Source organism: Athalia rosae, chromosome 3, assembly GCF_917208135.1.
Source record: "Athalia rosae chromosome 3, iyAthRosa1.1, whole genome shotgun sequence".
NCBI classification, from domain to species: Eukaryota; Metazoa; Arthropoda; class Insecta; order Hymenoptera; family Athaliidae; genus Athalia; species Athalia rosae.
Window position 1 is genome coordinate 3,143,264 of NC_064028.1, and position 25,286 is coordinate 3,168,549.

General features: G+C 41.8%; 1 protein-coding gene across 9 annotated transcripts; it reads right to left on the bottom strand.

The window, feature by feature from the left end:
• Nucleotides 1-259: 259 nt before the first annotated feature.
• LOC105686348 (katanin p80 WD40 repeat-containing subunit B1) lies at nt 260-25,153 on the bottom strand. Of its 9 annotated transcripts, XM_048652337.1 has the most exons (19): nt 24,725-25,153; nt 24,398-24,528; nt 23,818-24,162; nt 23,336-23,526; nt 23,115-23,265; nt 22,882-23,045; nt 22,677-22,798; nt 22,319-22,372; nt 21,624-22,101; nt 21,280-21,559; nt 21,019-21,195; nt 20,840-20,916; nt 20,640-20,714; nt 15,612-15,731; nt 11,179-15,513; nt 10,759-10,831; nt 9,915-10,243; nt 1,221-1,422; nt 260-373 (listed from the first exon to the last, which is right to left on the bottom strand). In XM_048652337.1, the coding sequence occupies exons 1-15, from the start codon at nt 24,756-24,758 to the stop codon at nt 15,381-15,383; spliced, it is 2,532 nt and encodes an 843-aa protein (XP_048508294.1). In that variant the 5' UTR covers nt 24,759-25,153; the 3' UTR covers nt 260-373; nt 1,221-1,422; nt 9,915-10,243; nt 10,759-10,831; nt 11,179-15,380. The 9 variants fall into 9 exon arrangements, with proteins under 9 accessions (XP_048508294.1, XP_048508296.1, XP_048508295.1 ...); XM_048652339.1 differs by having other exon boundaries at nt 9,915-15,049; nt 15,147-15,513; XM_048652338.1 differs by lacking the exon at nt 10,759-10,831.
• Nucleotides 25,154-25,286: the final 133 nt, after the last annotated feature.

Consider the following 25,286-nt stretch of genomic DNA (forward strand, 5'->3'; position numbering starts at 1 on the left):
ATTACCTTCAATACTGCGATGAAATTTGTCGGTCCGTGCGCACAGGTATTCGCAGGGAATGTGAAAAAAATGTAGAAAAAAAAAAAGTAAGGCGAACGTGATCCGGATGTCTCGACTGAGGAGGGGCCGCGTTCGGATCAACGTCGGTAGACTCGAATTCTCGGTGGTTCGAAATTCTAATCCGCTGATTCCGTCCGCAGACTCCGTTGAACCGGGGCATCGAAAGTATATCCCCCGCATTTTTTTTTCTTCTTTTTTCTTCTTCTTCTTTTTTCCTCTTCATCCTCCGCGGGGCATTTGATTCTTCGCCCCGCGGGAAGAATTTTCGTCACACGAGTGCAACTTCTGCGATTCCTCATAACGCGATCTCCACCTACGAAGAAAGCGGGGTGAAAAACCGAGAGAATAAAAATTGCGTTCGCTAAAATGTGCTAAAAGTGAAGAGGGATCGTTCGAACGAAGGTCGAACGGTGTGTTACCTGTATCGGTAGCGAAGTATCGGAATAAGAGAATTTTCGAGCGTCGATTGATTGATGGGCATTGACGTGAGCTGACCCGTGTGATTTACCAATTTTTATTATACCCACCCCCCGATACGCACTGTATGCCACTTTGAAAAAGTTTGCCGACGTGAATTTGAATTTATCCGGCATATAGGTTTTCACCGGTACGGTAAAAATTACGGGCTTCGAAAAAGGTATACAGAGACATAGGGATTTGGTGCGCGCGTCCGCCGGTAAGGGCCCTTGACTTTTGTGCGCTTGTCAGATTTCGTTGAGTGTAACAAAAAAAAAAAAAAAGAAATTTTTGACGGATCCTCAACCGTTCGATTTCCCTTTGGATTCGACTCTGCATTTCAACGCATTTGCGCATTTTAGGAAATATATAATAACGTGCACGTTGCACACGGGGGATATACCTATTGTCCGGTGATCCTCTGACAGCTCGCTGCGCTCGTCGAGATCCTTCGGAAAAATCAGTGACGCTCGCCGAACCAACCGACGAAATGGCGGAAGGGAGGAAGATCGGATTGGGCTGCGTGAAACAAAAAAAAAAAAACAACCCGATCGTATAACGATGCGACGATTTCGAAAATTGCGAAGTGAAAAATTTACGCGGTCCTTCTAGCGGCGGATCGCCTTTCGTTGCCCCATGCAAGATAAATTTGTTTGTCCCGACTTCTCGTTTTCTCTGAATCACGGTACCTGGTATACACATACCTGCAGTCTACGTACAACAAACGATGTCTCCCTCATTGTGTCCCGGTTGTCGAAACGTCGCGTCTTTCTTCCCTCCCCCCCTCTCTATACGTAAATCACCAAAAGTATTAGTCGTCATTAATCACCCTCCAGATTTCCATGCGACCCTTTATTACGGAATTTCCTCGCGTTGCAACGTGAATATTCTTCTTCAAATCGTCGCCTGCAACAAAATTCACCTTACAATTATTCCCTACCTACTTCACGCCAATTTCATTCGGTACCGCAGGTACCATTTAAAATATTCATGCACAAAGATTGTCGAACGAAACTAAAACCAACAGAGGTACGAATAACGCTGATAATAATAACAGTGCCAGATATTTACACAACAAACAGCGGGGAGGATAATTGCAGGGTGTACGTACTTTGTACTCGGCTACGGCGGTGGAGGAAAACGTAGAAAAGAATTTAACGAGAGTCCAATTAGTGCAATGGTCGAACGCGACGCTCGATATCTCGGTTTTAATTGTTGCGCACGTTTGTGTTCCATTGTAAATTCGTCGTCTTTGGTATGCGTGAATACGTGGCGACGTGAAGCGTGCCCGCATTTTTACGAGAGTACGATTTACGCGGCTCGATCCGGGATCTGTTGGGCGATACGAATCGGACGCGGTATTTTAGCCGAATTAATATTTTTTCCGATATAAACGCTTTCGAGGTCCGCGCTAAGAGGAGGGCGAGAGATGAATGGCATCTCGGAATCGTTGATCGAATTTCGATTTCCGATCCAGCTCCCTTTGTAGCGAATAACGCGGTCTACCTACGTAATCCCAGGAAGCGGATAGGAGAAAGAAAAAAACGAGATTTCATAAAGACGTTATACGCGACCGTCTTGGAAAAAGGTCTTTTCTATTTTGATATTGAAAAGTCGAAACGCCTACGCGCCTCGGTAGTAGCAGCGGCAGCTACGGCTCCCGATTTCTATGGGGGACAGGTTTGTAAGAATTGAGTATAAATACGTGAAAGCGTTAGGGGATGTTTTCTTTGCGTCATAAATCGTTGTAAACGAGCTTGGGAAAAAATTGGGGGCTAGCTTCTAGTTTTCCATTTTCGTTCGTTTGAGAAATTGCAAACGAAAAGTCAGAGAGGTAAAAATTTTTCCCTCCCCCGCTACTTCGGGGTCAGGTGACGGACTCCACGCGGTGCCATTCAACCGGGGGCAAAAAATCACCGCGAAGAAACCGAACGGAAAGACCTGTTCTTCCCCCGTAAAATTTTTTCGGACAACTCTTCGGAAATTCGTACGACGACGACGAAACGAGAGTCGAAGGAGGGATGAAAAAATTATCCTCGGGGGAATAAACGGAGTTTGAAATTGTTTTCCAGTGATTGAGGAAGCGGATAAAAGTTGAGCCCGAGAAAGTTAATATTTGTATACGTATATAAATAATAATACCGCTACGGGGGAAAGACCGCGCGAGAGGGGGATACCAATTTTTGATACGCGGTGGCCGTTCGGGATGCTCGGCGAACCGTAATTTTCGGTAATGACCGAAAATCTTTCGGTAGGTAGGTACGAGAAGTCGTCGTCGGTCGGTGCGGGTATAAAGAAATAAAGAAATAAAACGAGAGCGTCGGTCACCCGCCCCCTAAAATTGGAGGGAAAGGTTCGTACCGCGGACCGCTGTTAGCCTGCAGTGAGGATTGAAACTACGCGAAGAGATTCCGTGAACGAGCGTCGAAAAACATAGGTATAAAAAAATCCGTTCCGCCTCGTCCTCGGAAGAGGTCGGTCAATTGTTTAAATCCGAGAAACAAAGGAACGGGGCGAGGACGGACCCTTCTTCTGTTCCCTTTGTTAAATTTCAGGGCAGCGAGAACTCCGGGACGAACCCACGTTGTACGTACCTACCTATACGCTCACCGGGGCGAGGGTGGGAGAATTTCGCGATGAAATTTAGCACCTAGAAGACAGTTACGAGGCTCAGCCGCGCATCGGAGTTCAGACTTTTGCTAACCGCTAATTTCACGCCAGTTATTTAGCGACTATAATTCAACGAGATTTACAACGCTACACGCGGGCGCGGGATTTTGGCCACTGTCCGACGAATACTGACATCATATTCCGTTTCGAGAGACTTGATTTTTTTTTTTTCTTTCATTTACGAGCTTCGCGAGTGGTAAACAAAAAAAAAAAGCTCGCCCTCGACCGTGTCGTATCCCCTCCCCCCCACCCCCCTCTTAATTCCATCTGTTTTTCTTTCCTAAAAGTTAAGGGTTGCGGAGAGAGGATATTTCGGAGGGTTCTCAACGAGGAGTGTGATGAATTCAAGGGCTGTGCGGCTTCGGGAACTTCAACACCAGCTTGTAGAAAAATTTTTCGAAAGGTACACGGTACGGTGGTCGTGTACTACCCACGTACCACGTACCTACTGCACACAGTCGTCAAGATCTCAGCGTGACGTCAAAATAACTAAATCTCCCCATTGTCCGTCGGCAAAAGGGGTTCATGATCGAATTATAGGGGAGGGGGGGAGGGGGGTAGCAAACCTCTCCCGGCCCTCCCGCGGTTCGTGTCTCCTTTTTATCAATTATACAATTCCGCACAACGATGAGCGCACAGCTGCACGACGCGCCCCACCCTTTTCTACCGCGCAGTCTAGGTAATAATATCGCTCGACGTCCAATATAGCGATATCTGAAAAAGAAAAAAAGAAAAAAGAAAAAGCTCGCGTAAGACAACGTTATTTTTTTCACCCGGGTTGAACCCGCACGGTTGAAAATCGCTCGATAGCGACCATCCGAAAGACCCGGTGCGTCGGCGTGGTCGTCGTCGTCGTGGTCGTCGTCGTCGTCGTCGGCGCGTCAAAGCGAGGCGGTAAACGCGCGCGTACCGCGGCGATATCTGCGATAGTCGTCGGGATGAATCGGTAGGTAGCCGAGTTTTCCAAGGCAAACAACTCATCGTAATAAAGCGACGACTTTGTTGATAATAAAACGTACGTCGTATGCGCGGACGTGTTTGTTTGACTTCCCGTCGCCTCTGATGTCTGGCTGACGGGTTGCCCCGGCTATTCGGTAGTCCTCTCGGCACCCCGCGCCACGTCCCCGTCGGCCCATACGACGCGAAAACTCAGTCGGCAGCCTCTACACAATTGGAGTTTGGAGTTTTTTTCGACGACGAACTACTGAGGCGTCGGGACGCCCCCGGCGCCTTGCTTGCAACGGTTGCGGGAAACACCGTCTGTTTTCCACGAGATTTCGACCGCCTCCCGGGAACCCGTTAAGATAATAGAATCTCATCTATTTTGAGATATACACGCCACATTATTATCCGAATAGCGTCTCCGTACAGATTCGGTAGTCCCGATATCGCCTGTTTCGCTCGTTTTATTCTTATTCTTCTCGCTTCTTCGTTTTTTTTTTTTTTTTCATTCTTCTTCTTCTTCTTCTAATTTCACCTATCCGCGCAGCGACGAATTTTCCGACAATGTTAAATCCGGGGTATTCGTGTGATACGAATTCGGCGAGTCATCTCACAGGCGAGAAAATATATCTAAAAATGTAGTAGAAATCGGAGAAAGAGCCAAAAAAGAAAAGAAAAAAAAAATGACAAGTCAGAACCTTTATCCGAAGCGGTCGTTCGGGCATCACCTGGTCGGACCATCAATCACTTCTCGAAAGAACTTCGAGGGAGGTCGATAATTTGTTTGCGTCACGAACGAGCGGGGACGCCGTAGCTGCAAGGGTTGTACCGACGTTGTAACACGGGGGGGGGGGGCACCCGCGTGCAACAGTTTCACCCCCGTTCGACGAACGACTTCACCGTGGCAAATACACCGTCGGCGTGTTACAACGATCTTGTTACGGAACGAACGAGTGGAAAAATATCATCTACTCTCATATTTCATTAACTCTGACTTCGCCGATATATATATATATATATATTATTATTATATATATATATATATATATATGTATACAATCGGGGACACGGGGATACGCGACGATATTAGAAAAAAAAAATGAAATGAAGAACAATTTTCGCGGGGATTCGACGCTCGTAATTCGCACCCGTTACCGCTGTTTATCGGGGACAATTTTTAACGAAGGGGGGACCCAGATAGCGAGTACGAGTAAGTAACGGAGTTGCGGTGAAGGGTTATCGCCGAAGAAAAAAAAAAAAAAAAACTTCCGCTTTTTTTTTTTCTTTTCGTCAAGGAAAATATAACGGGACGTCGAAGCTCGACCGAATTTATAAAAGTACGCGAATATCGTAGGTGTAATAAAATTTGTGAGAATATTATTCTTTGGCCAATAAGTCGCGAGGATTGTGTTGGGTTTTTGCATGAACTCGAACAGCGGTGGTACCTGTGCTTCGCGGGAATGGGGACAGTGACTGATTTTATTATTAGATCGACGACTATAAACGGCCCGAGTAAAGCGAAACGTAGAAAAGGTGAGCCGAGGGTCGTAAAATTGTAGGTAAGAATAATTCGTCAAAGTACGAAAGAATACGTATAATATTCTTCGCAGGGTGGAAAGTCGAGCCTACGAGGAAAGGAGTTTCGTTTTACGATAGCGATATTCCCGGAGAGGTGGAACGAGGAGCGACAGAAGGGCGTCTAACGCGCAATTATACGACCGTGTACTACCCGGGTCGAGGTTTAATTCCCTAATTTCTTTCATTTTAATCAACGCCCCGCCGGCTCATTGTCGCCGATGGGTATACGTATACGCCCATTGTTTCTCCCACACCAGGGCCGGCCTTTTGTCACGGGGGGGAGGGGGGTGGGGGTGGCGGCTCAGAGAATGACCCTTTCATCGCCCTTAATCAGCTGTTACGTTAGTTTGAATAAATTGAAAAAATTAAATGGCGCAAAACTGACGCGCCAGCGCCCCCGCACATTATTCATAATACGAACGAGCGCGTACGTACGTACGTACCGCTGCATCGTTTCGTTTAATTCCTCCTGACGTCTCCGACACCCCGACCCGCGTCTTTGCATCGCCACCCCTCGCGCGAGTAGCTGCGGACAAAACTGCCAAATGATCATAATCGTCCGGTCGTCGTTTCGTCACCCCTTTTTTTCGCGTTCCGCGTTTTCCCCGGATCCTCGTCGTCTGAAACGAAACGAGAGACGGGGGGCCATGAGAAAAACCAGAAAAAAAAAAAGGATAACGTCGTCGTATCGCGCGGATCTCCACACGGTGTCCTTCGACCAACTGTCGGAAGCGAGCGGAAGACTCTCTCCTTCGGACCCCCGCGATTCCTCGGAACCTCGGCGAAAAAAAGCGACCGGGATCCGTCCGTTGGTGGCCGTCGCCGCCGCGACTCTCCGGGACACACGTTTTCCACGAGGCTCCGGGCAACCACCCACCCACCCGTCCGTCGGCGACTTTCCCCGTCGACGCTCCGACGCCCCGACGCACGCCGAGCCGGAAGTTACCGCTTATTTATTAGCCCGATTGTTTGCTCAGGCTGACCCTTGAGGAGACCTCCTCTAAATTTTCGTCTCGGTTATTTTTATTTTTTTTTTTTTTTTTCGTCCAGAGGTATACGGCGCAGCCGAAACCGTCGGGATACCCGACTCCGGAGGGCGCTTGTATACTGGGTAGACCTGAACGTGGAAACGCGTACGAGCGCCGTGTAACAATTATATTTGCAGATGTTCATTTCCGCGCTACGCGTTAGGGATCTCGAAGAAGAAGAAGAGAAAAAAAAGGGAAGAAATGAAAATGTCGAGTTCGGTGAAAGAAGCATACGGGTATACCTCGAAGCGGTGGAATAATAAATGTGCGTAGAGCAGGGTAAATATGTACAGTGGAAAAAACGTATACAATGAGAACTTCGTACGCGGCGAAGATAGCAACAATAGAAAGCGATAATAGTTGTTACCGTGAAGACGCGCGTAATGCAATATTGTAAGACGCTACGCATTGTAGTATAAAAAGGCTCCGTTACGGAGGCTTGGTCCTTCAGCGGTCCTCGGAAACGGGGATACGTTCAATTATACGGTTACTTTGCAATAAGCCCGGAGCAACGCAGCGATTATATTCTTTCCATCGTTCAACTGACCGTTCCGCAACCGTAACGAGACTTTCGCGAACAGACGTGTTCATTACGTGCGTCTCCTCGAAGCCGGACGAATCTCGACTCTCCGCGTGGTCCGGAAATCATCGCCGAAAATTCGTCGGATGCGAACGCGCGCGAATGAATATCGCGATTCATTCCGCTCCTCGGGAATATCTTATCGTTATACGCATAATGAGCGCGGTATTATCGTCCAGATTCGCTCTCGGATGACCACCGAACGTATACGGCTGAGAGGAAAAAAAAAATATCAAACCACAAATTCTTTACAATTTATGTACATCGATCCAAGACGCGTATAATTTGATATCAATGGGGGCTGTACGAGGTAACTCAAGACTCGAGGCACACGCAAGGTCTCCTCTGTATCTACCTGTGTCTGAAATAAGTATACTGTACATTTATGTGTGAAATACAAGTGCGACGTGCACTCGAATTTTTACACGTGAACCAGTATTTGAATATAATTGAAAAAAGAAAATTAGGCAATAACAAATAAATGGATATATGTATAACGGAATCACGAGAGAGGGGAAAAAAAAAAGTGTTGAACGGCAGCTGGATTGCGCGCGCGCGCGCGCGACTTTGAGAATTATGAAAAAATTTCAGCGGCTAATCATCGTCGGGGCCCATATGGCGTAGTTTTCAGTTGTCAGTTTTCATTGTCGTTCGGGTGGAATATAATGCCCTTTTCAAAGGTTAATTTCTAAACGAAGGTTGCGTGAGTAGAGAAATTATCCTGCATGAAACGAGTATAAGTGCGGTGGACGGGCGCGTCGGATATCCGCTCGGATATTTAGCGAGAGAATCCGGATTTCTGCATCCGAGGCGAATATTTCGGAATTTTCCGAATTTTAATTTGCTCCGTCGTATCACGTGTTCGAGCTAATCTTCATATTTCCAACGTTCGCGAAAACGGAGGAACTGAACGTGGCGTTTGTACAGCGGCGGCCTGGCCACGCTACGTACGACTTTATTACGTCGCGTCGTCTTCGTGACCGGAAATGCGCGAGCCGCAAGCCGCACGGATGAAACGCGGCAGGAAAAACAGGCGAAGTTTAACGTGAGCCAAGTCGAAGCTCGCGATTGCGAGCGTTACGAAAACCGCAACCTCGCAGCGTAAAAATGCGTTCAAGCTGCTGTTTTGTTCTCAAATTATAAAGATTATTATTTTACCTCATTCCGATGGAATAACCGACAATTGTCGGTTCGAGCTATCTGAAATCTCTGCGACGTCCCGTTCCTACGTCCGAGTCGCAGCGTCGCTCTCCCTTTTACGTTCGAACGAAACTTCGAACATGGAATTTCGAAAATTTCCTAGTTTTTTGGCTCCCTATTTTTCAATTTTTCCTTCAGGGTAACTTGATATGCGCATACGTACGTATCCACCCAAAGGACATACGACGTACATACGTACTTACAATTAGACGACACGCAGGGGTGCGCGCGTGACACATACGTACCAATATACAGGGTGGGTTATAGACGCCCTTGCGCAGATTCCACCCTCCATTGAGCCAATCGGAGAACGAGCACGCCCCGTGACGTCACGAGATCCGCGTCCCCGCGCCCTTCGTATATACCGTAATTAGCCAATCCGATTTCTTCGCAGAGTTATACGTTTCAACCCCTGCCCAGTACAGGGTACATTTTCTCTCCCTTATAATATATACACGACGACGACTACGGGGTGAGCGAGCCCTTTATTAGCCAATGGCGAACGTCGCGTGTGTACGATCTGCCGAAGGGGAGAGAAAAAATATCCGATGTATATATGTACGTGTATATACGTACGTGTACGTTGTACTCAGCGTTATGCAATTATATAACTGTAATGCGCGGAGAGAGGCGGTGACGTCATTCAATACGGCCTACTTTGGGGGCCGAAGGGGGGTATTCTATACAATATTCTAGAATGTATATAGGCATACGTAGAGTGATTTACATCACAATCTGTTACTGGGATTAATGTACACCTATGGCGACGCAAAGTATACGTACACAGGTATCTGTACATATTTCCGTTATACGCCTTTGTAGAAGCAAAATCGAAGAGTTTTTTTTTTCCATCCATCTCTCTTCCCTAAATAGAATATCGCACGAGTACCTATACGTTTAATTCTATACGATTATTCGTTCATACCTCGTTTGTATCCCACTCGGTGATTCGCTGTCGATATATTTGAATATATGGGAATGGTGTAGCGCGACGGAGGAATCGAGGGAGATCAGGCGTTCACGATGATCCGAGGGAGTCGATGAAGAGACGTGAGGAGGACTCGGTATGCTCTTCGGGACGTTTACATAAGAGATGTAGATACAAAAGCGTCGCGCACACACACAGAGGAACGTTGGAGGGATCTGAAAGAGGAAGTCTTAAGATGTCAAGATAGGCGATCTAACAGTTGCTTAGAGCCAATAACAGAAGATGATATAGGATCAAGCGCTTCAAATTCTCTCAACAATGAACGGTATAAGTATATACTATACTTCTTATGTACCGTATACGCGTGTATGGACGGGGTATATGTATACTTGCACGTGTACAATATCGTTTACTCATATACTTTTGAAACGTGTGCGACGCGTAGCTTGTATACCTATACGTGTACACGTACCTTACAAGAGTCGTGTTTATTCTCAGGTATACCTCCTAGGTATATGTGTAAAGGGATTACGTCCTGCACACAGGTAATCCTCTCTAACGTCTGAAGAGAAACGATGCCCGCGTCGTAGTCCTTCATTGTCGGCGTTATTGTGCCAAAGTTTTGTGAGAAAACAGCATTTTCGACGCTCGAGGTGACGACAAGAAGACGACGAGGATCCGGCTCGTCTCCGTCAAAACACAAACACCAAGGGAAACAAGGGAGAACAACCACCACCCCCGTCTATGAGCGTCTCTTCTCTTCCTCAACCTTCTCCACTTTCTCCTCTATCAATGGGACACCTGAAAAAATGTCGAATATATCATCGCGTTTCTATGGCTCGTGCGATATCTGGCGCGATGCGGGAGCAAATCTGTGCACCGTGTACGTTACATGAAACGGGGTTTTATTTTTTCGCATGAAAATTTATACATACATTGTATACCACCACGTGAGCGTACGTGCATCGTGGGTCCCGCCATAGCTGGCAGCGGTCCTATGAATACGTAATCCTTTGGCAAACAACCCGCCGAGGCACGCGGCAGCCTACTTAACCGATTTAAATCCGTTGCGATATATTTCACGGATTATACAGAGGTTTCCTGAATATTTGCTCGATATTTCACGCCTCCGAAAAGGATTGAGATTGATGCCCGTAATTTTATGCTCGAACGTATAGGTGGTTACCGAGTTGAATAATTACCAGGGATACCTATGTGATGGGTACTCACGTACGGTGTACCTAGCTAAATGCGTGCGTCCGTAACGCGCAATGTCCGTCTATCCTGGTCCGTACTATTTTGAAAGCTTCATTTACCTTTTCTTTTGCACCATCGATATTGGCGCGTATCGATACGGATGAATTTCTCTGCGGGGTGTTTCTCCCTTCTCTGTGCGATCAGAAATAAGATATCACGTTAAAATATCAACCCCGATCGATTGAGAACGAACGAAAAAAAAAAAAGAACGTCGAAAAAATCAACAACATAGATTACGCGAAAGGCTTGCACGCGTCGCGATGTCAATATCGATATCTATATCGAGATATGCACGCCCTCTTTTTTTTTTTTCATTTTCCTCACCATCGAATCTCATGACTCACTGTCTATGGTGTATTTTTTGTATTTATAATAAACGATGTCGCCAATGCCGAAAAATAATGGAGGCAAAAAATAAGGGACTCGTGATGGATGATGAATGATCGAATCTAAAGTACATGATACGTGCACATACATACCTATGTATTTTCATCGCCCTTATCAGAGCTTATGTATTTTTTTTTCCGTTCATTTTGTACTTCAAACGGAAAAAATAATTCAGAAAAATGACTTGCGTATGCGTATTCAAGCTGCAGCAAAAGAGCGAGGAACTTTTACCAGACGGTTTAAATATCATTACGATAAAATTGCAGCCGCAACACCGTAACTTGTTTTCGTTTTCTTGTTTTTGTTATATTAATTTTTTTCATTCTTTCCTGCTTTTTTGTTCCCTTCTTTTAAGTCGGCGGAAGACAAACCGCAGATCAGGCGCAACATGTCCGACATTCGGAACACGAGTTATACGAGCGGGCTGTAGTAAAATATTTATGTACAAAAGGTATAATATGTATACCTATACAAAATGAAGATAAAGATAAAGGAGACGAAGAAAAAGAATGCAACGGACGTTGCACAGGGTATAACACGGAATAAAGAACACTCAGAAAAATCTAGAAGGATGTAGTACAAGAATACTGAATTCGATCGGGGCTTATGCTGACGAATTCGACGGATGACTGCATTGCAGACTATCGTATTTTTCAGGAAAATAATGAAAAAGTATAGAGAAACAAGAAAACGCCAACAATCGATCGTTTGATTAATTTTAAAAGGAACTGAACCCGAGCACTCTTCGTTTTTGTAATTTTGAGTAAAGATCGTGGACCGGAAGTTGGGTAATTTGCCGCAGCGTCTGCGTCGATGTCGATTATCGATGCTCGATCACTCCCAGGTGATCGTAGAAAATCCGGCTATTCGAATACCCGTAGAACGTAATCGTTCACGGGTCACGGACGAAATTACATTTTGATGTTCCGTGCATCAAAGCGTGTTGCCTGCAACAAAAAGTAGAAGACAAAAAGGGAGGGCAGCAAAAAGTCGAAGCTCTTCTTCACGATTATCATCCCGAGTATCATACGATTCGTATTATATACTGTGAAAATTCAATAAATCGCTCATAATAAATGAACATGAAAAAAAAATGTAACCGAAGAATTCTATAATTGCCCACCGTACATATGTAGAACGATCTACTTAGTCTTTTCATGTAACTTTTTTTCAATAGTTAGTATAAAAGGATGTGTGGAATCAGAACTTGAGGTGATTAAAATATTAAAGTTGTTGAATCAGTTTTTTTTTTGTTTTTTTTTTTGATAAAAAATCTTGTTTAGCATGATGTATTTTTTGTTTTTTCTCTTCTTTCATTCTCTTCTAGCATCAAAAATTGCATATTCTACATAACTCTTATATTAATGCATATTATACGATATATTTAAGAATCAACGTTGGTTTTTTTATTCTCCTTCTTATCCAGTTTTCATTCATCACATTAAAATCGCGATTAACACAAAAATCCTTTACTTCCGGTAATAATTATTTATATAACTATAGTACAATAACAACGAATTAACAGCATAAAATTATTAGGGGAGAGAAAAACAAGAAAAAAACAAAAAAAAAAAAAAAATAACTACGAGAAAAATTCAAACTTATCACAATCAGGAAAGGTAATTTATGTATATATATTTATATTATATTAATAATTATTAAGAAGCATCAGTTTTCGATCTCGTAATCTTAGCTACATACCATAAACTGTATATGACACGAATTCGAAATGATTAAGTTTACACGTTCATTAGACAGATATTATTATATGACTTCACATATATACCTCTGGAAAAAGAGGATATATATAATAAAAATTACAATAGATCTAAGTCCAGTCCTTTTTCTTTCTTTCTATTTTTTTTCTCTTCTATCAATCACGGTACAAGCAAACAAAAAAAGGAAAAAACATTCAAAATCATATTGTCAGAAGATGTTCGTGATACGATAAAAATGTATAGGTATTATAAATATCGATACTGTTAAAACTGGCAAGCTCGTAGAACTATGTTATTACTATCATTATCATCATCGTAATTGTTATTACTATTATCATTATCATTGCTATCATCGAGATAATCGTTATTAAAAATGGTTACGTTATGTTTTGTTAGGATTTTTTTATATTATTCAATTCTTTATTTATTTATTCTTATCTTCTTGTATGTTTTAATCATGTCTCGAGGTAACGCACATCGCAACCTTCTATACAAACAAAAAAGCGCGATAAAAGGCACCGATTTTAAATTATAGAGAAAGAGAATCTTCAATTTGCACATGAATAATTATCTAAGACAGAGTTGAAACGAAAAAACAACAAACGAACAAAAAAAAGAAACGGAAAGAGAATGTTTCTCAGCACTATATAGATACGTCTGTCAACGCGCGTGCCAGTATGATTTCTTTACAACGAATATCAACAAGTTTACTCATAAATTATTATTTTTTCACATGCACGAATATCTTACACGTATAATTATATGAGTGCGTGGGCGTGAATATTAATTTTTTTTCATTATTCTATTCTCTTTTTCCTCTTCAACAATACGACCACACGTACAAATATTTGCAACTAATTAAAACTCTGTAAATTTGATGAATGCGTATGATAAAAATGATCATTCGCTGGTTTCGATCGGAGGAAGATTATGGAATAACGAGTAAAAGGCGGGTAATATCTGTTGAAAAGTCAAAGAACGATGAAGAAATTGTTAAAACAATTCAACTCACGGATATGTAGGAGGAACAGCGTGGAGTAGAAATGTCGTGAATTGTGTCTGGGAACAATCCTTTCGATTTCTCTGGGAAAAGGACTCTGAAGACGGGCGCATGGGATGTGGGAATTTTGGACACCCTGTGGATACTGTAAATACACACAAGATTATTACAGAACCTATCGACATTCCATCATATAAAAGTCTTATAAAACATTCTCGCTTACAAAAATACATTGGACGGAGCCCGAAGTAATTTTTTCATCTTGTTTTGTTTGTTTTTTTCATGTTTTTTCTACATAAATATTTTTTTTTTTTGCTTTTTCTTGGTTTTAATTTCGTGTAAAATGAGAGTGAGAGAGAGCTATTGTACTCGCAACGGGTATCTAAGTCATCCATAAGTATTTGTACCTTTTTTAAAAAGACATCGTAAAACTGATATATAACGAGCAAACTTCCTCCAATATTCTTGCTCGGGTATATGACATGTATCTGCATACTATACATGTGTACGTGATCAATAAGCAAATTCACAGCGTGTATTAATTATTTTTTTTCTCATTTTTTTTTCTTCTTAGACTCCGTTTCGGCCAGATATAAGAGAATCGAAAGAACGTGTCAATTTCTATTAGGGGAAAACCTAAAATCAATTATGAGCTATTCAATGCTGTACCATGTACCAACAAGGTTCCGAAGAGACGCGAATTTCAAATTCTCTCACATCAATTTTATACTCTTGGAGTATTTTTTTTTTTTTTTTTTACTTTTTTACTTTTTTAATTTTACTAATTTGAGGTCTAAATTTTTACTATACTACAGAGTACTCGTAATTACAGATTGTTGTTGTTGTTATTATTATTATTATTATTATTTTTGTTTTAATACTTGATAATAATTTGTATAAACCGGACGCACGAACACTGCATTGCAAAAATACGATTTCACTTATACGCTATTTGATAAACAAAAAAAAAATTAAAAAAAAAAGGAAACATGTCTATTTACAATATATTTTGAGTAAGCTCGGTTTGTTGAATTCATATGATCATTCAGACTAAGTTAAAACGGAAAGAAATGTGGAAACACATATGGAATTTAAAATCCCTTTAACCCAAGGTATATTAAGATTATTAAAAAAAATTTCAATTAAGCATCTTAACTAAAACCTCTTCATCAAATTCGGGTCAATTCTGTACCCTAAATAAATTCTTACCTCGTAATTGTACGCTATTTGAATTGGCCCGTATACCTATAACGAACGCGAAGTTAGGCGAGTATTCTGAGGTGAAAATTTCTATTTTGTTTGAATATTTTTCTTTTTAAGTAAATACATGCCGAACGCCTACCATGAAATCAACAGTCTGTTTGTTGTTTGCTTTATTTGTTGGTGGTTTTTTTTAGTTTTAATTCTTCCAATATGTCTCCTCAATCTTCAAATATCGAATATCGATACTTCTCTTGAACATCACAGATGATTTTTTCGGTCGCCGCACCTGGTCCGTGATAATATAAGCAAGTTTTCGACGAGTCGTTGAGGGCAATTAGCCTGTAAAGGGACAAAGAGATCACCATGACTTTTTTTACTCGAGGGCTTGCATGAGAGCCCCAAGTTCTCTGAACGTCGTCCCTATTTTTCCAGGCATGTTCTGCTTCGTCAATAGAAAGGATCTCACCAACATCAACTTCTCATAACAGGACACGCACTTGTGGTACCTGCGAATTGATTGGAAAAAATGGAAAATTTATATTCAAATTCCTTGCGATTACGATCGTCGTTCTTCGTCGTTTTTTTTTTTTTTACACCGACTGACCTTTCTTCTCGAGATACATCGACTCCGATCGTGTGCAGAGGTGCTTGAACGTTCGATTTTATTACAGGTGAAAAATTACGTAGGATTAATCTCAGGGCTGTACATCCGACCGACACGTACCTGAAAAATCAAATATCCGTAGAAACATTATTGGCCGTTTTTACATTATTAATGAATCATCAATTTCATCGAATTCGATATCGTTGGTTGCTCATTTATTTTCGTACCACGATTTCTCGAGCCGCCGCATTTCGCGTATCGGAGGATATACAATTTTTTCACCTAAACCTCGCGTGCAGCCTTCGAGTTTTTCGGCGATGCGTTGTTACGTACGGACTACAATCTGAGGTCTCGGGTGCAACGCCCCATCAATATTCCAACACCCGACTGCAGCAGCGTTTATGGCATTTATAACCCTTTCGATTCGGCACGGTGATATTTACCGGCACATTTCTATCCGGCACGTTCTATGTGATATAATACGGGCCTGCAAACGCCCTGCGTTCTCCGTACGCGTCCAAACGTCCGAAACTAGTTAACCCTTTCTTCTGGATCGACCTACACCACCCCGTGACAAATTTCAGGACACAGTAGCTTCAACTAGACCGAACAATCTCCCATTGTATTTACGATTATCGTTATTTATTGGCTATTACGACTGTTTCTATCGATTTCCCACAGCCTCAACAATTCTTTTCCCGATGCAACGTCTTTCAGCATGGCCATGGGGTGAAACGAGGCCGGTAAAAAATCATTTTACCATCTGATATTTGGCGGACGAAAAGAAGAATGTATCTCGCTGCAATCGAGCGCAAGATCGGCAAATATTTTTGCCTAAATAATATACCGGTAAAATACACAAATGTCCACGTCACCCTCCCCCGGTCAGGGTCGTGACATCTCTATATGACACTGGATCGAATCCCCCGATGAATACATTACGTGAGATCGGGATCCATTTTTTTCTCACACGCAATTCATAGCCCTGTCAAATCGGACACGCGGTGTGACTAAATGCCGTGAAATTATTGACACCGTGTAGGCGCGCACTCAAAATTCGACCGAAAATAAGTTAGCGCTCTCTCGCCCTGCAGATTCAATATTTTGAATTCGTTATCACCCCATATTGAAGGGATCTCAAAATAAAGAAGATTGTACAGGGCGCTATTCGTTTCGTCCAAGCTCTTACGTTCGAAGAAGTTGAATCTAGCGGGTAGAAATTAGTTGAAAAATAAAGGAGCGAAGTATAAGTTGGATGAAATTGGTTCGTTCAGTCACAAGCTGTTACCCATCGACTGCGCTATACGAAGGGCGTAAATGTTGGCTTCCTCGCGTCTATCGCGACAGCCGTTTTTCCCTTTCCAAATAAAATGAGAAGGATAGAAGAAGTCGGAGAAAAAAAGTTCACAGCCAAAGGGCACGAGTTCGAAATAGAAGAAAATAGATTAGGAAATAAATAGACGCGGAAATAGAACGGGAGCCCTTAAAAATGCCGAAAAATTGTTGAAGAATCTGAATAACACGAGGGATATTTTTACGTTTAATTGTCAATCAATGTCTGCTTTTGTTTGAAAATGCATCGAACTGTAGTCTGTTTCTGATCGTTGGTTTTTTTAATGGTTTAATTACTTTTTCATGGCTCTCGAGTCGCTCTGTAAGGTAGGGTATTGTGTTTCCGGCGTGAAAGGGCCGTTGAAATTACCCAGGCTGAAAATTAGGCTCGAGTTAAACTGACCGGCTCACAGATGAGCGAACTGCACTGCGTGTAAACGCGAGGATCACGCACGTCAGGCTAGTAATTGCCTACCTTTGATAGTCGCACATTATATTACTCGGGGGGCCGTGTTTGAAGGAGAATACGAATTCTTAAAATGTAACAAGGGACACCCTACGGGCGCGTTGACTCCGTTCGGATCACGTTCTGGAGTGCCATAAAACTGCGTATGAGTATGGGTGGAGGATATACACAGTGGACACGCAACACGTAACTAATTGCCGATTACGGGCCCCGTTCGCACTAGGTGTCCGCCAGCTGAACCTGATCATCTCCACCCCCGCCACAGGTGACCTTATACAAACCGGTCGTTAAACTGCAGCCTTATCGTGGCTCTCCTACACCCGACACTAGTCGACCGTTCAAGCGTTAACACGTCCGCTAATTGAAATTACATTCGATCCAGAAACGCGTGGGTGGTCGCGGGCGTATGGGGTATACGAGGTAGATCCGCTGTCAGGTGTACGAAAATTAGAATCAAAACCTCTCCCCCCCCCCCCCGGTTCACCTGCGCTGTCAATTATTACGATATCGATGTATAACCGCGGTATATTATTCAACTCGACGTTTTCTACTTTTGGGTAGAAAATCTGAATATGATCAGTCGAAAAATCGAAAAAATCCAAAGGGGTACCCCTTGGAATTTTGTCAATTTTGGGTTAAAAAAAAAATATTCTATTTTATATGCTATTCTTACGTATATTGACCTCAGGAATCCGAATCCGCGAGTTAAATTGATCTATCTATAAAATTATTCGAGTTATCGCCAATTTTTCGCTGTTGGGAGCAGAAAAATTCTTAGACATATCGATTGGTTTTAGTCGTAGACCGAGTTTGACTCGTCGCAATCCATGCATGGGTCGGAATATTCGAATTCTTCAATTCACCAGCAAACCCGAGCTTTCCTGGAGTCAGCGTAGTTAGCAGCGTAGCGCTTTGTTGTGATACGTCACCTTCGGGGCTGAGCAGAGGTGACGCCCCACAACAAACCCCCTCGCCCGTGGCTACCTGACTCCAGCAAAGCTTGGGCTCGCTGTTAAATTGAAGAATTCGAATATTTTGACCCAAGCATGGATTGCGACGACTCAAAGTGGGTCTACGACTAGAACCAATCGATGTTTTATAATTTTTCTGCTCCCAACAGCGAATAATTGATGATTACTCGATCTATTGCACGAGTAGATGATTTTGGCTTTCAGATTTGGATTCCTGACCTGATTATACGTGAGATTACTCTTGAAGAACCAAAAAAACATTCGATTTTTAAGCAAAAAATAAATCATTTTTTTAATCGAGTTTAATAGGCTTTTCTGACGTATTTTGAGCTCAGGAATCCGAATTTGAAAGAAAAATTGATCTATCTCTAAAATTGACCGAGTTATCGCCAATTTTCAGCTTTTTGGGGTCAAAAATAAAAAATTGATTTTTTAGTCTATATTAATGTAATTTGAGCTCAGGAATCCGAATCCGGAAGAAAAATTGATCCATCTTCAAAAATGACCGAGTTATCGCCGAATTATCGCATTTTTTGGTACAAATTTGAGGATATCTCGAAGGGAAAAAATCGTAGCTCAATTTGGACGACGGATTCGTGTTCCTGGGGTCAAAATACATAAGAAAAGTGCCATACGATCAATTTTCAAAAATAAAAATTTTTGGCCAAATTTTGAGATTTTTCCAAGGGGTACCCCTTACGATTTTTTCAAATTTTGGCCAAAAATTTTTATTTTTTAAAATCGATCGTATGGCACTTTTCTAATGTATTTTGACCTCAGGAACACGAATCCGTTGTCCAAATTGAGCTACGATTTTTTCCCTTCGAGATATCTTCAAATTTATGCCAAAAAATGCGAAAAAATGAGGATAACTTGGTCATTTTTGAAGATAGATCAATTTCTCTTCCAGATTTGGATTCCTGAGCTCAAATTACATTAATATAGACTAAAAAATAAATTTTTTATTTTTGACCCCGAAAAGCTGAAAATTGGCGATAACTCGGTCAATTTTTGAGATAGATCGATTTTTCTTTCAGATTCGGATTCCCGAGATCAAAATACGCAAGAAAAGTGCTATACGATCAATTTTAAAGAATGAAAAATTTTGACGAAAATTTGAAAAACTCCCAAGGGGTAATCCTTGAAATTTTGTCGATTTTGGGGTCAACAAACATATTTTATCACTGGGGATCCCATGATATTCTGACGTATTTCAATCTCAGGAATTCGAATCGGAAAGCCAAATTGATCTATCTATGAAAATGATCGAGTTATCAGCAATTTTTCACATTCAAGATTCCACTGGAAATCGAATATCAAACTTATTTTCTTTGCTGTTATGAAAAATGCGAGTTTTCCACGAATGTATTTGTTCCGTATAGAAGAATACCTTGGAACGAACGCTTGCTGTGACATATGCACGCGTCTCACGTGCCCTTCAAATTTCATTTCGCGATGACAATGGTAAGTTGAGAATTCGGATTTGAATTTGAACTCGAATTTGCATCTGCTACAGTCTACTGTCAGCTCTCATCCCGATCTCGGTATTGTCTCAGCTAATTATCTCCGTAAGCTTTTCGCTCCTCGTCAAATACGAAACGTCCCATGCGCGCGCCTCGACGTGCCCGTGCGTTGGCCATTCTCGTGTATTATTGACGCACGCCAACCCTTGTCCTAGCCCTCGCCCTTCTTTCTTCTTTTTTTTTCTACCATCGAAATTCCCGATCCAACATATAGCAGAGAAAACGTTTTTACGGACGATGAAACTAGGGGAGAGAAAAGTGGGGATGGATATAAAAGGGCGAGGGCAAAAGGAGAGCTTGAGTTTCAAGGGGCTTCTACTTCAAAGCGTATGTGTACGACACGTAGACCTACGCAAGCGTGTGAGCATACCTATACGCATCTAGTTGTGTAGAATGGGATAAGTGTAACACCCAAACCCTCTTCTGAACAAGGCGCTCAGAGGGTTCTGTGTGCAATCCTCCAAAAACATGTTGCGCTCTTTTTGAGAATCGCCATTTCGGTCTTAAAATTGAAATCCGGACTTTTTTCTCCCAATTACAGCTTAACGGATGGATTTGTCGTTTTCAAATATAATAAGAATACTGCTGATCGCGAAACTTATTGCAATTAGCGATTCGTAATTTACGGAGGCTAAGAAATCTGGAAGAGCTATATTCTATCCCAACCAGATACCATCCTGTCAATTTCGTAGTAATATTAAGCGAAAAGAAAGATAAAAATTTTTATTTTACTCACATTTCGTATTTGCTTTGAAGTAAGTCACCAATAGATGTGAGCAAGGAATTGCAGAGATCCAAGTTCCAAATTGTTCTAGAACCGATGAAAAAAAAAAAAACATTCAATCAATGGAAAACGAAACTCATCGCCAAATAAAACTGGTCAATTTAGATCACGGACCGCTGCTCATAGGAATAAGAACGTAGGACTTTACTTACGGTTTGAGCGTAATGACTCCTAGAAGATCGACTATAACGGACAAATCGTTCATAGCCACCGCTGAATCTACCGCCGCCTGGAAATAGAAATTTAATATTTTTGTGCTGTTTTAAATTCCATTCATTTACTAACTTCGGACATTCAACTTCTAACATTTCATTCAAACTGAATCGCGTACCTTGAGGTCTTTACTGTGCCATAACGAATAGACTATTTGCAGAGAACGATGTCGACTATTAAGTACTGTCATCATAGACTCGTAGCCCCGCATCATACTGTTCAGTACTTCAGCCTCTGACATCTCCGGCAGAACGCCTAGTTGCGAATAACCCAGAGCACGTCCCTGGTAACTGTTCTAGAAATTTGAAAACAATGACATTAATCCAATCTGCGCTGCGCAGAAATAAATCAAGTTTGAAAAACTACATAGATTACTGACTGGTAAAAATTCATCCATATCCAACCCGCTCGGTTTGTCGGCAATCATTGGAACGAATTCGTCTTTAACCTTTTCTTCCGCTGGTTGTCTGAGCTGTGCTACTCTTATATCGACCTTTACGTTCGGTTGTATTTGAGCTTTGTTCTGTTTTTTTGCAACATTCCGGGCTGACAGAGGTGTGGAAGAGGAAAAATTCCTCTGCAATGAAGTCGACCTGGACTGCGCGGTGTTTGGTCGATTCAAAGCTGGATCAGAGGGACTGTGTCTGATGTTGTTTATTCTGTGACAAAAAATAATGCAGTTTCAAATATCATCCCACACTCCTCTTACGATTCTTCACTTACTGTATAGGATAATCGCTTTCGTAGCCTTGTTCTCCTTCTTTACAACTACTCTGGCGTTTGAGGCAATGTTTAGGCGAGTCTGGGCTAGGCGCCCTACTCTTCAATTTGCCGTCATCCATGACAGGAGATATGGCAGCCATTGGAGCAACTCTTGGGGTAAGAGTAGAGTTTGATCTTTGAGGGCCGAGCGGTTGGCTCCCCAGATTTTTCTTACCAAGAAGAGGGGTAATACTTTGCCTGAGCGGAGGAATCGTGGAAATGTTTCTAGAATTTCTGTTCGCATTGTTTGCCTGAAGATTTGCCCTGATTTGACTCGTAGAAGTTATTAAATTCCGTTGAACGGGAGGAGAAGATTTTATTGGATGGACACGAACTGGCACTGGCTTCATTATCGGAGGTGGTTCTTCGTCTAATTCATTTGTACTCAAATTTGACAACGACGTTGATAAAGTCTGAAGTATTTGAGGCTGTGTTGGATCTGGAAAGACACAAGAATCTCAAGCAATACTTGAAAACCCGTTGCAACTTTAATCATGAAAAATGGATCAGATTAAAAAGGAATAACGACTGAAGTCCGAGGTGGATAGATGCGGGTAATGATAAGGCTTTGGATAATGTGGTCAGTGAGAAATAAAGATTGTTCGTGGTATTATTGCATTCGATGCTTCTAATAGCTATTAATATTCTGGACTTACCCATTTCTTCAGGTTCCGGAAAAGCTTCGAGTTCGGGGGGTGGTGTGCGAGATACTGAAACATATCGTGCAACAGCATGCTCTTTCACAAACTTTACGACACCTAATCTAAGTTTTCAACATATTGACATACGCTTGTTGCAATTACGCATTCAAGTTAGTAGTCATGTGCCTTTTATTTACACGCGATCGGCGTGTTACATGACTGAGATGTGAGAACTATTACTTGCGAAGATTAAAGATCAATGAAAGACTCAAGTATTGAGGTCAGAGTTTCTATGAACATTAAACAGCGAGAAGAACCAAGTGATCTAGACGTGTAACATTGACAATTTAAATAACCATCACAATTTACTTACAAGATCTGTTTGGCTGGAACACATCTCTGTAATCTGTGACACTCGGTATTTCAGCTATCATAACATCATCTTCAGGATCTGTACCAGACTTATCGGCTTCCTCTATCGTTTTAACATCTAATCTATTGAATAAGAATACATCATAAAGTTACCATAGTTTTAAAAAGCGAATCAATTCAAGCAAACAATAAAAACAAGTATTTACTTATGTTTCTTCAATTCCGGAGGCCTTTCTTTGGAAAAACTCTTTCTCAAGGAGTTACCATGATTGAAAGGTGAACCTGGTGAAGGAATTCCGCCAAATGGTGCCACTTTTTTCAAATCGCAAACGTATAAAACAACATTTGCGAGATTGAAAGATGCTCCAATCTAAAATAAAATTAACGCAATTGAGTTAAAAACGCATCCAACAATGAAAAGGATTCGTATAAAACTCACCAACTGATTTTGTGCAACAGCTATGTCGTGGACTTTTCCCCAACCGGTAGGTATGGTGTCAAGTGTTCGCGTAGGCTCCCAGCCATAAATCTTTAAAACATCCTGGCTACCGGCAAAGAGACACTCGCCACCTTGACTGAAGTATAAACTTCTGGAACAATACCAAATCATTACTAGGGATTTCAATTTTTTTTGCATCCACCTGGCTTCCTCAAATTTACCTGATAGCTGCAGATTGAGCTTGCTCCGTCGATGAGACTAATTGAAAAGATTCCAAGTCCCAAAAATGAACGGTACGATCCGTGCTCCCACTGGCCAGTAGAAATTCATGAGGATGAAATTCCACCGTTGTCACTGGCCCCCTGTGCTCTGAGAACTCTCTTAATTGCTTTCCTGCTCTCAGATCCCAAAGCTGTAGGAAAAAAGAAAGAGAAAATCAACAATATTATGAATTTGGTGAATTACCAGCTCTCTGTGAATGTTGCATTGAAATTTATGCAAATTAGTCAAAATTGGATGATATGATTGATATGCGCGGTAATATCCATCAAACTGCTAAGCTGTTAATTTGCATGAGCCATATGTATTCAAGCGTTATCTCATTAAGATACCTACTCATTTCAGTGGGTGAAAAAGCAAATGCGAACTTATTTAAACTATAGATATTATCATTTTTTTGCCAGTGGATTTCTCAGATCTTTACCTTAACTTTTCCTTCCGCTCCAGCACTGGCTATCCACTGACCATCAGGGCTAAATTTCAAACTATTCACCGTATCAGTGTGACCCTTGTACGTGAAAATACAGCCTTTCCTTCGCATGTCCCAAAGCTTTATTGCCTTGTCCAGACTTCCAGAGGTAAGTAATTCTCCATAGGGATGAAAATCCATGCATCTAATACCATTTCCATGCCCTGTCAGAGTCCGCGCTAGTTTGGCGTGTTCCAGGTCCCAGATTTTCAGTACTCCAGTTTGTGAACCAGCACAAACTAGGTCCTCGGTTTGACCAAAACGAACACATTCTATCGCAGTTGCGTGTCCGCTAAGGCTCTGTAAATTATGGAACGAAATGACTTAATCAGCAATAGTCAATTGTGACGATATTTATAAACGCACTTGGATACTTTGGGGCTTGATGACAAGGGTTGCTGCAGGTAAGGGGATCGTTATAACACTGCTATCCTATGGGAATGGACTTTTTGACAAAAATTCAAGAATATGAAGAAATCTGTGACAAACTTTTGGCCTTGATGATTACGCAATGATGGAAACAAGAGGTACTTACCATAATACAATTGTGCTTCCCAACAGCCCATAAGTTTACTTTTCTATCGTCACCACCAGTAACTAAAACGCGACCAGATTTATGCCCTAGGGCTAGGCAGTTGACGTTTGACGTGTGTGCCACAAAGTCTTCTGCAAAATTAAGTTAATACTGTAATTTATGAATAATAGATTGCCAAAAATGTGAGAGGAAGTTGATCATAATTTTATATTATTCCCATGTTAGCCAGTCTAGGATTTAAAAATGTAGGTGAAGTAATTTTCAGCAAGAATTCACTTTGTTGGGTTACAGTGAACAAAAAAATGGTTGATTTCAAAAACTACTCACGCAATTTCCAGGATCTCTTAGTTGACGAAGCCATTGTTAGTTTGGTGTAGAAGAAATGGTTCAGACTTGTTTAATAACAGTATTAATTTGACGTCTTAGATTTGGGTAGGAAGATTTTTTCTTCGTCGATTTGGAGTCCAGCATTTTTACGATTTTCAACTATCTGTTGTATAAATTTATTTGATTATTTATGCCGCACCAAGTAATGCCGAGGCATATCCTAGATCCACAGAGAAAATTCCTGCGTCTCAATTTTCTGGAGTCTTTTTAGGAAATCACTTGATTTACAGGTTTGTTGTATCTCATTTCTATCAATCCTTGACATACAATTCCATCTGTGGATAACCCGTCCCGAACCAAGTGAGTATCGAAATTCCAACCGACGTTCGAGACCAAATGAACGACGTCATTCGATTTTTAAACGTTCGACTTTCTGAAACGATTCGGGATCATACTGATTTCAGTTTAGCACAGTCGTTACGTCATTATTCACGGCAGATGGTTATTCGATAATTTGATAAACAGTTTTTCTAGTTGTCAAACTTATTTTTAACTCCACTGT

Coding starts and splice junctions, on each gene's coding strand:
- LOC105686348 (XM_048652339.1), bottom strand. CDS start 24,758: ATGGCTTCGTCAACTAAGAGATCCTGGAAATTGC. Junction 24,163..24,397: donor GGAAGCACAATTGTATTATG/GTAAGTACCTCT, acceptor CATAATTTACAG/AGCCTTAGCGGACACGCAAC. Junction 20,715..20,839: donor GGAGTCATTACGCTCAAACC/GTAAGTAAAGTC, acceptor CATCGGTTCTAG/AACAATTTGGAACTTGGATC.